At 44.4% G+C, this 16,262-nt stretch overlaps 1 protein-coding gene across 5 annotated transcripts in view; it reads left to right on the forward strand.

The window, feature by feature from the left end:
• LOC138481145 (zinc finger protein 25-like) overlaps positions 1–16,262 on the forward strand; it is a 639,663-nt gene that overhangs the window by 478,586 nt on the left and 144,815 nt on the right. Inside the window, exon 6 of one of the 5 annotated variants that reach the window (XM_069613072.1) lies at positions 569–2,626. The exons of 2 other annotated variants lie outside the window; for them this stretch is intronic. In XM_069613072.1, the coding sequence (XP_069469173.1) occupies positions 569–1,617 (1,049 nt within the window). In that variant the 3' untranslated portion in view covers positions 1,618–2,626. Of the gene's footprint in view, positions 1–568; positions 2,627–16,262 lie in introns of those variants that run through there. 2 more of the 5 variants (XM_069613074.1, XM_069613073.1) reach the window with 2 other exon arrangements.

Raw genomic sequence — 16,262 nt, forward strand, 5'->3', positions numbered from 1 at the left:
ATATAATGTATTGTATACCAAGAATTTGTGTGTGGCATTCTTAATTTTACTTTTTGGGTTTTGAGAGTTGTAAAGATTGCATGACAGGTGAAGTTTACTGTGTTTGCAATCATCATCCATTTACATTTTGGCATTTTGTTACATTCGCAGTAGGGACATGTTTAGATTGTATGTAATCCTGGCTGGGTTCAGTGGGAACAATCCACGACTATCTAGTTAAGTTTTCATTGGCAATCATCACTATAGTAAACCAGCTGCAGCATGAAAGGCAGCTTGACAAAAGGGATGCTTGGTTCGTGTAGTTTTATCGATTCTAGCTATTCTTAGTTTTCATTACGCTTTATTCATTTAGCAAAACACCTAATATATTCAGTTGAATACAGTCATCACTGCAGTTACTCAAAGAACTCGTGCATGACTTCAGTTCTTCACATCTTCAAACATAAAATGTTACCAGGCGTGTACATGTGACCACCAAACCTCACTGGATTTCACAAGTCAGATGTTAAATCATTTGTTTTCTGTGGTACGCGAAATGAATAATGACTGGATTTTCATTCTAATCCAGCAGAGGATGAACCTGTGAATATAATTAAGAGGGAGCCATCTCTTGAAGATTGCACAGAAAAACTGAAGGACGAACCCCAATTGGAAAAACCCAAGAAGGTTCTTCAAGGAAAAGCATGTAAAAGTGAAAACTCAAAACGAAAATGGAAAAAGCGTTATGGACATTGTCTAGGTTCGCCAAGCAGGCCGGTGAAGTCCTTGAACAACACATCTCAAGGCATTGAGGGCAAGTACCCATGCACAGAATGTGAGAAGTTCTTCAATCAGAAAGAATCTCTTATTAGGCACATGAGAACCCACACTGGTGAGAGACCATATCAGTGTGATGGGTGTGAAAAAAGCTTTGGTTACACTTCAGCACTTAACAAACATAAGAGAATTCACACAGGAGAGAAGCCATACAGGTGCATTATTTGTAACAAATGCTTCACTCAAAAAGGCGATCTCAGCAGGCACCAGAGAATACATACTGGAGAGAGACCGTATCGATGTTCCTACTGTGATAAAAGTTTCAGTCAAAATGGAGACCTTATAAGACATCAGAGAATTCATACTGGGGACAGACCACATAAATGTACAGAATGTGAGAGAAGCTTCAATGATCACTCTTCCTTAATTGTGCACCAAAGAACCCACACTGGGGAGAAACCATATACATGTCCTGAATGTGATAAAAGTTTCCCATTACGATCTGCCCTTACTGCTCATCGAAGAACCCACACTGGAGAGCGACCATACAAATGTGCTGAATGTGGGAGAGAGTTCAGTTACAAGCAACTTCTAACAAACCATTACAGAGTCCACACTGGTGAAAAGCCCTATCAGTGCACTGAATGTGGAAAGAATTTCAGGGTGAAAGAAAATTTGAAAATCCACCACAGAATTCATACAGGCGAGAGACCTTATCATTGTAGTGAATGTGGTAAAAGTTTTAAAGACAGTTCAGGTCTCATCCAGCACCAGAAGACCCATTTGAAAAGGAAGCCTGATGCATTCAATGAATGTGAGGAAAACCTCAGTAGCTGCCCAGATCTCATCCAGCAACTGTGACAGCAAATGAACTCTAGGTAGAAGGCGCAACACAATTGCTACATGTAGCACTTTTAAGACATTTACGAGATGACTAATGCAAAGCATTATTCTCAAATATATTTATTTATTTATTCAGACATGTCGAAACAGGGTACCTTCGAAGTGGCACATATGAATGTGTTTACCTTGAGAAAAGTTAATATGAATTCCCTGAGAATCGATCCATTTTAAACTAAGAATCAGAGTGACACTGTCAGTTGTTTTACACTCCAAACAGCCATGAACACATTTCAAGTTATTGTTAGCGGAAACAAGTTATGACATTGTGCCCTGGCTTGTGAACTGAAGGATGGTGGATCCCTCAAAACCAATTGCAGCAACAATGGGAATTAAAACTAAGCATTACTCAAAATTGTTTTGGTTCCCTTGGTTGGCCGCTTGTGATTAAAGAAGTATTAAATGTCTTTTAGGCATATGGAGCGGATACCTGATTCCAGAAGAACGTGAACAAAAACCGAGAGCCTTTTCCTTCGCTTGGCCTAGTCCTCTTTAAAGATGCCATCACACCATCCAGACGAGAATTCTGTATACACACTACACACAGATCCAACATTTTGATATGTCAAGTGGAGATTGTTTTATTATTTCTGACAGCTTTTGACCTTTTATATGTATTGTGTCCCATCTCCAGTATCTACTGATGCAGTGGAATGGATTACAAAACTTTGTTCATACTATCACATGGATAATGCTGTTCAGACGGGTGTCCTTAACGTGCCACAAAAGAATGTATCTCCACAAGCGTGGTTATTCAACTCTTTGGTGAATACTCTGCAGTCTCACTCGACAAGGCATGCCCAAACATGAAGCTTTCAAGCCCCACGTGTGGAAATTCATTCCATCCTGAAACCCCAGCCTTGTTTTCTAAGACACTTCACGGTTTGTGATGCCAAAAACACCCCTGCTGCTGGCGCTTTCCTGTTATTAAATGAAGGGGGGTGGAGGGGCCAACATTAAAAAACTAAACTGAATACTGTTTTCTCCCTTCAATGGTATTGACACGTTTTGCAGTAAGTGAATTAGAGACTTTTACTAAGTCAGTTTAAGGTTCTACAAAGGTTTTCAGTATTCCGGGAAAATTCACAACTTTAAGAAAACAGGGGGGTGCCAACCCTATAGATGTGTAGCAAAGAACGTTTTTATCGTGTTAATTGGAAGTAAAGTCCCCACCAATTTCAAATTCTTTGTTAGAAGAATAATAGTGTATTCTGTTGCTTTTATAGTTGTTCCTAGGCCATGTTTGTTTCCACGGAATGCAAGCCGTTCTACAGTGAAAGCACTAAAAAAAAAGCAATGCATTTCAAATGTGCTCTGTGAAGTTGAGGGTTTAAGCAATTTGAAAAGGGAAGTTGGAAATGGTTTGTAAGTGACCAAATGCCAATACAGTTAAACTTTTTAAAGTAAACTGGCCTAAAAAATGTTGATCAAGGGTAGCGAATTTCGGAACATTGGACAGCTTCTCCAGCTGACTTCCTGTTAAATGTCTTTATAGATCTGGACATTAAATCAAATCCCATTTGTTCCAGTAAGACAGTTGTAAGATATTTTGTATGTGCTTGCTGCCACTCAGAAATGAGTATTATCAAATGCCATGTGATGGGCATTTGAGGGGCAATTATGAGCACTATTATTCTTAATTTATAAGCATATTACCGTAGCAAACTATTTTGGACACAATTTCATGTCAAGCGACCTTCATTTTGGTATGTTAAACTTGCATCATATATAGTGCATGTGTCTGATTGCCATTGGCGAACTTGCAATTGTATGTTGTTCCATGTCACTTTTTTTCCCTCCGATTCAGAGTGCCCACTGATTTTTATTCCTGGTCGCCGCCTCTTCAATCCTATGTTTTGAACGTTGTCCTGTTTGATGGTACTGAAGCACCTTCCCTAGTAGCTTAGAAAAGAAGCACAAAGCCCAAGAGTTGGTGCTTCCAATTTTCAGATTATGCCCCTTCTTGACATTCTAGCTCCTGTAAGTATTGCCAGTCAGATAGTGCAGCCAGCTAAGGGCTTGCCCCCGATATCTCAGCCTGTCCTCCTTCTGTGGTCGATAAATTGAGTACTACTCTGGGATAATGTCTTCTGTTATGTCAGTGCTGTGAGACCTATGGGTGTGTAGTGCTGTCTAAGAAATAAAGTATTGTTATTGTCCTCATTTCTCAGCTAGCAGAGATGATGACTTCTACTTAGGGACATTTGCAAATATCATGTATTCGTGCTTGACAGTGTAGAGGCCTCAAAGGAAACCATCAGTTGTTAGCTCACAGCCACGTACACTTGCGTGTCTGGGGGGCGGACGCCATCAACTGCAGCCCCCAAACTCTGTTGGGCTCATTAAGTCGAACTGTTCGAGCTCTAAGCAAAAGCTGGAACTAGGCTCTGCTGACGGTTCACTTGCTCAAGCTCACCAGAAAACGGAGCTCTCATTTGCATTTTCACAAACTCGTGGTCGTCTGCCTACACGTGTCAGTGACTCCGGGAGATATTAACCCCATTCGAACGAGGCTCTCCACTTTCCGAAGTATCGGGAGAAACCGCAGTGTGAGTCTATGGAAGCTTCTGCCCATGAGTCCTAAACGGGCTTCCACAATTCTCTCACACTAGTTTAAACATAGGTTTTTGTCATTTTGTGAACTCCAGTACATCGCCACGTAAAGGACTGCTGCCATTTTTTAGCAACCACTAGAGTGCAGCATGATGATACTTTTCAACAGCTGTTAAGTAAAGCTATGATGCGTTCCATTGCTTAATCGGAAATGAGCAGCTCATGGCATTTGGGTCTATTTCCTCCCTCAATAACTCCTAATCTAGACGGAGACAACGACGTGCATACTTGTTATCTTCAGAGTAGGTTTTATATCCTGAATCTTGCTTATGGAGCAGACGAAGCAAGTCTCTTTGAAAAGTAAACCACCTTATCACACAAGAAATCTAAAAGAATAATGCATACATTTTCACACCCTAATTTGGCACACACGAAAATCCTCCTAGCCTACCATCTAACAGAGTCCTTTCCATCAGTGGATGTTGTGCTTGCAGCGTAATGTAAATGCATTAGGTTCCTGTAATTGGAATGAACAAAAATGAGTCAATATCAATGGAAAATAGATGCAATTGTTAAAGGAAAGCGAAAACAATGTGTCTCATTGTTTCTTGCACCGCAGAATGAGTAAATACAATTTGGGAATGAAAAATCACGGTTGTGTGCAGAAACAAGTGGTCAAACCTGAGCAGTCGTCCAATGATCTGGGAACTTGCCGGCATAGGGACCCAGGGTACGAACACTGCAAAGAAGTATGTTTGTGAGGGCCCACACACCCTGCCTGGCAGCACGAGGGCCAGGGCCCTGCATGGGAACAGGGAGGCCAGGGGCTGATGAGCAGAAGGTAGCATAAGAGGCACAACATGAGCGGCAAAAGCCAGGTACAGGTGCACATTGGAGCTGAAACTATGTGGCACACCCTGGCGCTGATCTTTCCCGTACTTGTCTCCAGGGGGGCTGGGGGGGAAGGGGGCTCAGTCGGACTCAAGGTGGGAGTTGTCCCTGCCGACACTTTAGCACAAGTCCCTCTTGTATCGCGGGCTGTGCAGATCAATCAACCTGACGGAAGTCAGTAAAGTATACTCGCAGTTTAGTTTCTCAGCATGCCTGGGGGGGTTGCCCCTCACTGGTTACTAGTAGCACTGTTTGTGGGTCAAAGACCCATGGTTGTTTCGTGAAATGCAGGACTTTGCTACTGCCCTCCAGTACCACCCGGTCCAGTGATGCTTACATTATCTGTTCATTTAGTGTCTCCCACACCTGCGCTAAATTCACAAACCACCCTGGCATATCCACGCACCCCATGCTCGACGGGGCCGAGGTCCAATCTCTACTAATACTGAAACACCTGTTCCCCACCACCATTCCACGTCCAGCATAACATTTTATGGACTTGCCTCCATACACCGTCAGTTTCTGACTGGAAATGGCACTTATCGAAAACCTTCCACTCGCCTTCATAAATGGTTGCTGCATTTTGGGTTGAAGATTCAGCCCAACTCGTCTCAGACTTTAATTATCGTTTAACTGTTTTGCTTGCCAGAATTGTAACTTTTATTCTGTTTAAGTAGCCTATTGATTATCTGGCTAGGATGGCTTTAAAACAAACGTGTTTCACCTTCACATTGCATTAAGTACTTTATACAGATTTGAAGGCACCAACAGCTTGTTAACTTGTGTTCCCTCACTCCCAGCCTAATCCTGTGTCATTTGCTGCTACCATGAGCATGCATCAGTCTAATCGTTTCACCACTTTTGCACCTTTTGATAAAGCATGCAAGTTACACGATTCTACAGCTAGGAAGGACACTGTAGATAACGTCATCCCTCAATGTACACTTTTTCAGCACCCAAGCAATTATCTTTAGTCCCTGCTTTCCTGCTTGGTAGTCTGTCTACCCTGTTTACTGGACCTGCTTCAGAGGTTAAAACCCCTTGAAACTACGCGGAGCGGCACGCGGAGTTGGCTCGCTGAGGTGCGAGCAGTCTTCAGCAGTCCCTGCTTTCCTGCCTGGTAGTCTGTCTACCCTGTTTACTGGACCTGCTTGCTTCAGAGGTTAAAACCCCTTGAAACTACGCAGAGCGGCACGCGGAGTTGGCTCGCTGAGGTGCGAGCAGTCTTCAGCAGTCCCTGCTTTCCTGCCTGGTAGTCTGTCTACCCTGTTTACTGGACCTGCTTCAGAGGTTAAAACCCCTTGAAACTACGCGGAGTGGCACGCGGAGTTGGCTCGCTGAGGTGCGAGCAGTCTTCAGCAGTCTACAGAGGCTCGGAGGTGAGAGGACATGTCGGTGCAAGATGCTTCTAGAACTCTGCTGCTGCCCCCCAAAACGACCCAATCACACCGTGACAATCCACTCATCTTGGACAAACTGGCTCCCCAAGCTCTACAGAAAAGCCCCTCCGGTAGAGTGCTGAGGAGCAAGTATGCCCCTTTGCAAAATCGGAAAGAAATCAGTAAAATTTCGAAACCGTGCTCATTGAGTGTGGGGTCTGATGGCGCTACTAAATCCACTTTGAGCACACCCACTCGGAAAACAGCATCTATTGTGATGGCACAAATGTGCCCATTTTCTTCTGAGACAATTCCGTGCCTCTCAGAAGATGTGACTAAAAATTTGCAGGACTCGCAGGACGTGGAGGAGGGGGAGGAGAGCTACGAGGACGTGAGTGGGGACGATCCACCTCCCCCCAAAACATCCTTCCGATCACTCGACTCACTATCTCCCCAATTAACTGCTACTACTTTGCTTGCAAAATCGCCGCCCTTGCCCTTACCTGCAATACTAGACGTGGTGTGCCACTCCGCAGAGTCTTCGCCGTTTCCGTCATCCAAACTGCGGTCGCCTTCCCCTGTGGAGGAGCCTGGAGCGGACCAACCCCTCCCGCTGCTGTTTGCCTACGGTCCGAGAGCCTCCGCCGTGGCGAGTGAGGCGGAGCCAAGCAGTGTCGGAGGACGCAGCGAGGCCAACCTCAGCCCGCGGACCGCGGAATCCTCAGTGGGGAGGGGGTCGGATGGCACCTTGTGCGACCTTCCACAGAAAGTGGCCGCGGGTATTGTGTGCGAAATCCAGGAATCGGACCCGGACACGGGTAAAACGGCGAAGGGAGTGTCCTCGCGCACCGCCCCCCTGACGGCGCCCCAGCCTAGCCAGACGAGAAAGCCGCCTGGCGAATGCGGCGTGGGAATGGAGGCGCCCTCTACTGTCTTGGGGGTTGCACTGCGCCCCATTCTCGTAAGTAAAGAGAGGAAAAGCATGCCAAACACCCCCCATAATTTAGAGGGGAAGGAATACACGGACTCAGATCTTGATTGAGAACCTATACTCACCCCATTGAATGCGACTACAAATGAACTAATTAAACAGAAAAGAGATACAGCTTTAGCACTATTAAAAAAAAGAGCGCTAACAAAAAAGATCCTCAAGGAACAAGGAGAACTCCCAAACCAAGATCGTCAACATCAAAGAGGAACAACTCAAAAGGGAGAATCGGGAGAATCGGGAAAGTTATCTCTACAAAATCCTCTGACGAATCACTCCTTAAAAGATTTCTTCTTTAAACAAACCAAAAGGAAATCAGAATCTGAGGTTCAACTTTCAGATGCTGAATTATTAGATGCAGTCGCCGAAGAACCCCCAGCTGCTTTAGTCTCAAACCAGGGAAAAACTATACCTGCACCATTTCCTCTACTACGGGGGTGCAGGACACTGTCCCAGATCCAGAAACTTATGTTGAGATGAAGGAGAGAGAAAACGTTCAAAACTTACCGCCTACAGACACAGTCCTCCCTCGAATCAACCTGCTCGATGATGACGTTCCATCCTATTACACGGAGAGGTCAGGATTTGGAAATGAGTTCCTAATTCCGTCAATTAATACTCCTGCAATTGAGGGACGGGAGCAAAGAAGTTCACGCTCTTCACTACAGAACCAACCAGTCCCGTCCCAATCGGGCCAAAGAACGAACAACATAGACTCCCCAGTCCGGAGACCTTCTATTCAAAGTGGTCCTCAACATAACATCTCAACTCCACTAAGAAGCGAAAGACTCAGCAGTAATTCTGGAACCTTGTATAAAGAGACTCCATAAATAAAAACTGATCTTCTCACTATTATGTCAGCAATCACGGTGGGACTAGCTCCTTTTGTCAAGCTGTATGAGTCAATAAATGACTCAATGAAAGACTCTATAACCCTGTCAGCCTCAATAAACACCAAAGTAACGTTCTTAGAGGGCTTTATTACAGCGCTAATCCAACAAAACACAGAAAAAGAAAAACAGCAAGATGCCAAATTCGCTCAGCTTCAAAATCTAATTGAAGCTAAAATTACTGAAACTTCCCCTCAAGAAGTACATTTGATGCCCCAAAAGGAACAGAATTTAACGTTGATTTCGAGGAATCCAAAAACTGACGGAATAAATACTATTCCTATGAAGATGACCCAATGCCCTGGTTTAGAACACCGAAAGGGGAATAAAAGTGACAACCAAACTAAAATAGCGACAATCTTCAATATCGCAAAGGCAACTTTGCCAATTTCCACCAATTCTGTACTATCACCAAAAACTACCACTATGTCTAAAGGTCCGGTCTGTCAAAACTCAATAAAAGAACAAGAGATAATTGAACTGGACATTTCCTGCGCATCTTCAGTTGATTCATCGGGAAATGTATCACTTTCAGATCTAACAGTTCACCTCGATTATGAAGGAACCCATGATTCACAAGAAGATTCTGATCAAAATCGAGATTTGCAAACAAACACACCAGAAAACATCACCACTCAGGAAAATCTGAGAGAACCACTTATAACCACAGTCACATCTGAAACTCAGAGACCGACAGACATCTTGAGTGAAAAAGCAAAGAGAGCTATATTGGCCCCCTCAAAAAAAATCCAACATAACAAGAATTCTACTGTAGCGAAAATTGAAATCCCTAAACAAAAGCAGAACGCCGGTAAGGAACAAAACATGGTGAAATCTCGGAATGGTCTATCCATGAGTGCAAGGCTCCCCCAAGCACGAACCTTCAAGATGGAGCAATTGACGGCCGGGAAAAACTATGTAGTATTAAACAGAAGAACAATTCTCAAAATCCTAGCAAAAATACCGAAGCTGAAAACCTTGGAGACGACGGATCTCGTGCTGATTGAACCCTACCATAGACACAAGAGGGCCAAAGCGTATCTTCACGTAACAAAGACAGCAAGCAATCATCTTAAATCAGACGTGATTACATCCTTGAAGGAAATGGGCTTTGCCCTGGAAGAAATTACAAAACCATCGCCGTCCCCATTTGAAAAACGCTTGCATTCCCCGAGTGAACTGACAGAAATCCAGCAAGATCATCGATTGGGCACAGAATCCCAGATGACAAAGAAAAGAGTCCACACGTACAGGAGGGACGAGGAGAGGCGACGAGGTAGACTTCAGTCTAGACACTACGCAACAAAGGGGACCGAAGGCCATGAGAGATCAAACTATATAGAAAATACGAGTAAGAACGATAGAGGGGAGAATAAACGAGGACAGGGATCATCGCCGGAGCAAAGTGCGGAAGGGTCCCACGACAAAAAACGTGAATCTTCGGGACCATGGAGATGGCTAAAGAAGGTGTTAAATCCCAACATTCAAACATAACAACGAAACACCGTACAAACGTCAACCGACAACACAACGCCTGAATCTCGCCAATCTCTTGTATCAAAAGAAGCATCGTTGTGCTCGTGGAACACGAGAGGCCATGAACATTTAACCAAGCAAGACGCGTTTGACCTAGCACAGTTCGACATCATCTGCCTCCAAGAGACTTGGCTGACGGACCTCCCAACGATTGACGGCTATGAAACCTGTATTTCTCCGGCAAGTAAGGGCCTGTTTGGCAGACCATCGTCTGGTCTTCTAACCGCAGTAAAACTCGGATCAGGCATTTCCATTAAAAAGAAAGTGGCAGAATCCTACGGTATTCTGGCTTTACAAACAGAATGGATCCACCATGAAAATCCATCACGAAAGAAAATTAAATCCAGCTTAGCCATCATAAACGTTTATTGGAACCCACAAAGAACAACAAATTCGGATTTCTCCAACGTGATAATAGACATTTTAGACAAATTTACCATCGAATTGGCCACCGATTATATTCTCATCTGCGGAGACTTAAATGCTAGGTGTGAACAATCTGAGACAAGTCTTCATTTATTACCATCCTCGGAACGAGGTGCACTTTGGTCGCATCTCATGGACTCAAGAAATTTCCACAATGTGGGAATGTTACGTGGCAGCCCTCCTTTGATCCCAACTTGGGAACGACTTGACACCTTCGCAACTCTGGACTACATTTTTGCTTCCCATTCTCTTCTGTCATTTATTGACTTCTATGAAGTCTATCGCACAAAAGCTAGCGACCATAATCTGCTATCTATGACACTGAAGTCAGTATGGACTCCAAAAGATTTCTATCCATTTGATTTGGAGGTTTCAAGTAACCTTTCGCGAATACAACTCTCAGCATCAAATATCATAGACATTGCTCGGAGAAATTTGATGAGGTAGACGACAACAATACTTCCTCACAAACCAGGCCAAACTATCTGCCGTTACTTGTGAAGTACAGGAAAAAGCAAAGAATCCAAAATTCATCAAATGACAACAGATCCCATGAATTCGATTCTCAATTAGTACTGAGAAGAAGAGAACTCCGCAAACTGAGGCGTATGGCTAGAGTCTCTGACAATAACAAGCAAAAAGAATCTGCTATAGCCGCTGCAAAATCCTACAAAGCATGGCTGAAACACCACAAAGGAGTCATGTATCAGAATGATGCCGAAAAAATGCTTAAAACCTTGATGACAAAAAAATCGAAAGATTTCTGGGCGCTGATCAAAAAAAAAAGCAATGAGAAAGCTAACCAACTATCTAATGTGATACCAGAATCGACTTGGACATCCTTCTTTTCTGCTCAATTTGCATCTCTGCCTGAATCATCAGAACCATCTGCTCTTCCGATAACGACCACATGGGCAGATCTAGCTGATCGAGACGAAATTTTGACCGCAATTCTTAAGCTGAAAACGTCTAGGGCACCGGGCCCCGACAGTTTAACAAATATGGACTTAAAGCAACATCCCAAAGAATGGTCCTTACTAATATCCAAAATTTTCAACGAATGCCAGGTAAAGAAACAGATCCCCAGAACATGGACGGAAGCACTGATAGTGCCCATCTTCAAAAAGGGAAGCAGAGACAATCCAGCGAATTGTAGACCAATAGCCCTGTTAGACATCATGGGCAAGATCTTCGCAACTCTTCTCCTCTCGCACTTTCACGGGTGGGCAAGAACCGCACCATGCCTCGACGAACTTCAAACAGGCTCTGTGAAAAACGCGAGTACAAGTATAAACATTATGATACTGAATATCATAAAAGAAAACGTGAAAAACGGTGCACCGAAAGTATTCATAGCATTCGTTGATCTGACGCAGGCTTTCGACAGAATTGGGCGACGGAAGCTCTGGTCAAAATTATCAAACTGGAATTGCCCGGAAGAAATCTTAGGACCGATGATCGCTCTACATACGAACACAAAGCTGAGTATTCGCCTCAATAAACAAGGCCTGATGTCAGCGCAATTTCCATCGGAACGAGGCGTGAAGCAGGGATGCCCGCTTGCCCCAGCCCTCTTCATAGCATTTTTGGGTGATTACCAACGCACCCAAACGGCGTTAAGAGTCTTTCCGCCAAAAGTAGGAAACATTGCAATATCTAGACTACTCTACGCGGATGATCTAATCCTTATGGATCAGACACAAATTGGGCTCCAGCGTCAATTTAACAATCTGGCCAAATATGTTGAGGAGAACGATTTGGAAATAAACGCCGCCAAATCTAAGATTCTGATCATGGGGAAAACCCGCCAATCTACACGCAGCAACGATCGCTGGTTTCTGAACAACAAGAAGATTGAAACAGTCCCTAGTATAAAATACTTAGAAATAATGTTCGATGCAACGCGGTCAGAAAAAGCCACACGTCTGGCCTTGTGGCTGAAAATAAAATCATTAACCACTCAGACCAAACTTGTTGATCGGAAATATGGAAAATTTTCTCTTCTGCCAGCGATACAATTCTATAAACAGAAAGTGGTCCCATCAATGACCTATGCAATGGATTCAGCACTAAACATCCAAGACTCGGTATGGCCGAAATTGGAGGGCTTTTTGTGGAAGGCAGTATTGGGCCTTCCAAAATCAACATCTATCTCAGCTATCAGGCGTGAATTGGGCCTCCTATCGATGAAAGCGTCAGTCAAGCAAAGCCGAATGAGACTTCTGTGTAAAATAATTTCTCCAGACGCTTTACCTTTATTTAAAGCAATTCATAATGAACTTACCCAAGGCCACTGCATCGCCCTGAAGAAATGGGAGCGAGAATTACAGGAAAATGTAGCTGATTTGGCTTGTACATCAGAAGACCTAATTCACAATCCTGCCAAGCTAAAGAGAAAAATTGCCCAGGAGGACTGGATACAAACATGCGAGGCAGCTACGGCAAATAAATTACTCGCCCACTTGCCGCCAACTACAAACAAGCTGAATAGACCGCTGAATTACTGCATAAAATTCCCTGACAAAAGGCTACAGAAGAACTTCATGAAATTGAGGCTAAATCTCATGCTAACTCAGGAAATTAAAGCCATCCGGTCAAAATCCACCATAAAAACATGCAGACTATGCCCAGAGTCCAAAGTGGAGGAAACTGTAAAACACTTACTTTTAAATTGTGCGAATACAGCATATTTACGTGAAGCTTTTATGCTACCACTAATGCATGACGCGCCACTCCGAGAAGAAGAAACATGGTGGTGTAGACTGGTTGCAGGCGAAAAAACTAAATGGGCAACCGCGGCGGTAAACATTTTGGAGGCAGCTCTTAAGCGAGCATCAGAGAGTGGGTCCGCATTTGGTTCCACTTAACAAAACCTCCACGATGCAGTCGGACATTTCATCTCTTCTCCCCCTCATGTTGCACTGTCTTCTTCCTCTTCTTCTTCTTCTTTCGTTCTGATCTTACCTGTTCTGCAATTTAACAGTTCTAATGATCTATTCACATCTGAGATATGAGATGTGATCTCTTGTAAAAATCAAACTTTTCTGTTGATTATAGACAAGTAAATAAAAAAAATAAAAAAAAATTATCTTTAGGTGTGCACTTCAGATGTTACAGGAGTTTTTAAGTATTTAGAACTTTCAAGGGAAAAATAACTTTTCAAAAATTCTAACTAGTGGCAGATACATATAAGATATTGATGTATCTTGTAATCTGGAACAGACTGAGCATGTTTCTTGGTGCCAAAGTGAGATGCTAACCATCGTTCAAATATTCTCTTGTGCACGATGTCCAAGTCTTTACTTGTATGAGATGCTGCTTTGCAACCACATGTCTCGTGAACTCTTGACTGGCAGTGACACAGGAGCTGTTACATATCTCTTAGTCTTCGCAAGACCTTTCCATACATCTCATTCTCGGCACAGTCCCCATTCTTTTGTTCAGACAGGTCTAGGTTAGCCAGAAGGAAATATACACATGACCCCCTTTTGCCAGGGCAAATTTAAATGTGAGGGTTATTTTAAACAGGTCGCCACTGCTCTTTCACCAAGAAACATATGATATGATGGGTTATTTATAACACACTTAATACCCAGAAGTTTCTAAGCGCGGACCCAGGGATCGAATCTGTGGTGCTCTGTGTCGTCTTGCTTCCAAGGCGAGCACGTTACACCTGAGTTATCCTCCCAAGGCCACATAATTGGCTACTCATTCACACTGGCGACACCTGCCATGGAAAAAGAAGCAAAATACTAAAGTGGATGCCAAAATGTGATTATATATTGAACTTGCAACACTTTTTACGATACCCATGGTTCCTTTTGATGATAAGAAGGTTTTGACTCTGTGCTGCACACTGCCTATTTCACTTACAACTACCACTGTGAAATACTCCGATTATAGATCTGTGGAAACTTCTAGGAGTGATTGAGGTTGTTGGAACTGCAGAAGTTAGGACAAAATTCCCCTTCAAATGTGTTGGTGTTTAGAAGTGGGCTTTGAGTGATGAGACCTGTTTCGCTTCCATTTCAAGAATTTTCACATTAACCCACTACCTCGAGTCCCTTCATTAAAGGGTTTTGCTTGTTGAAATGAAATGGAGGATTATCAGCAAGTTGATTGTCGGAAGCAACCGTGACCAGGATCGGCTCTGTTTTTGGAAACCATGTGGCTTGACCATCCACACAACCACACTCAGAGGTTCTTTCCTCTAACAGAGTATCGGCAGCAGGATCTGCGAGCGGATCGGAAAGGCGGTTTTGAGACGTTCCAGAGGGGTGCAACAGGTTTTGCAGGCTTGCCTGCCACACATCCGTGGTAGCAGTACCCCTGTAGCACCCCGCCCAGTCTGCCCGTTTTCTTTGTTCCTCCCGGTGGAGAGAAGGGACAGCGCTGCACTGCACACGTGTAGCAGTCGAGAATCGGCAGAGCAACTGGATCCGTAAGTACTTTAGAAATCCAAAATCCGCTCTGACTCTCTAGCCCATCGTTCACCGAGTCGAACATGGTACCTGGCAGCATTTGGCTGTCAATGGCTGCGGCAGCCGCGGCCTGTCTTGGAAGGAGGCAGGTTTCTAAAAAGTGAGCGCACACGCCTGCAAGAAAAGGAAAAGGGAGTCAGTCAGGCACCACGTTAAGTGGCAAGCCCTGCCTTGAAACTCCACCAGTGTAAGGTAAGAGAGGCCGCCCCACTCCTTTACCAACCACAGAAGCGCACCCTCCCGCTTCACCCCTCTTATCTCCCCAGGCCCTCTCTCCAGGCTCGAGAGATTTAGAGGAACTAAGGGCGGGTTATATTCACCCTTCGGATAAACTTCCTGAAACATCAAATTTTGCTTTCCCAACGCCTGCTCCTCTCGACTTTGCAGGCACGAAGCAAACTATGATTGGTCAGAAACCACATGGCATGCCAGATGGGGAGATAATGGAACCTCCAGAACCCATTCATTCATAGACCCATGGCCTACTTGACCATTGAGTGTGAGCTCAACGTGGCTGCTAACCTAAAGATACCAGGGATTCAAGCCCAGGAGTGTGCAACAAGCCCACTAATAACTCTGATTGATATTCATCCAATAATGGACAGGGAGGACCTGGTGAGCCCATCCTCTGATTGTTTGGAGTACTCAGTGGATGTGCTAGAGGTCCCCCCCCCCTAATACGACTGGAGGAGAAGAATTAAATCTACACACAGACTCTCCTGACACGTTGTCAGGGCCCTCTGCCCACCAGATAATGTACTGGCTCAAGAGGAAAGCGACCATAATTCCCCAAACAAAGCCATGGAGGACAAGCTTAGCTTCCTCCGCGACCAACAAACTCAAGGTCGCTTGTAAAAACAAAAAAACAGAAAAGACAAGGGGGCGCATTATTCCTCCAACCTCGTATGGCACTTAAAAATCGGAGGAAACCAGTGCGAATAGCTCCAAGACCAAAAGGCCCTAACAGGAAAATAACATCGACCCAATCTTGGCACATGCCGCTTTCATCAAATGTTTTGGAGGACTTCTTCAGAAAAGTTTTCGGCATCAGATCGAACTTCAAACAAACTTTTCGACGTTGAGATTCTGGCAGAAGTGGATGGAGTCACAGAGCCTGACTCCGCTCTGACGCTTGACCAAAAAGCACTCGTCACACTGGCGAGAGAAACAGACTGGATAACAACACTGACAGTCCAACGCCATCCCCCAAAGATGGCACTTTGGTAAACCGCCCTGTAACTCTCGAAGGGCACCCGCTGTTGTATCAGACCCTTTAAGATCTGGATCAGACCCTCGGGTCAACACTGAATTGCCCGCCGGTCCCGCGAATACGAAGCTTTTCTCATCGGAACCCATCTCACAAGGCCCTATTAATTTGGACTCCGATCTTGGGATGACAAATTCGCCTTTGGTCCCCGAAGAGCCCTTCAGGCCCCTGCAAACATTCCACAGCACCCTGCAG

Source organism: Ambystoma mexicanum, chromosome 5p (genome assembly GCF_040938575.1).
Source record: "Ambystoma mexicanum isolate Mex_15411 chromosome 5p, UKY_AmexF1_1, whole genome shotgun sequence".
Taxonomy (NCBI): domain Eukaryota; kingdom Metazoa; phylum Chordata; class Amphibia; order Caudata; family Ambystomatidae; genus Ambystoma; species Ambystoma mexicanum.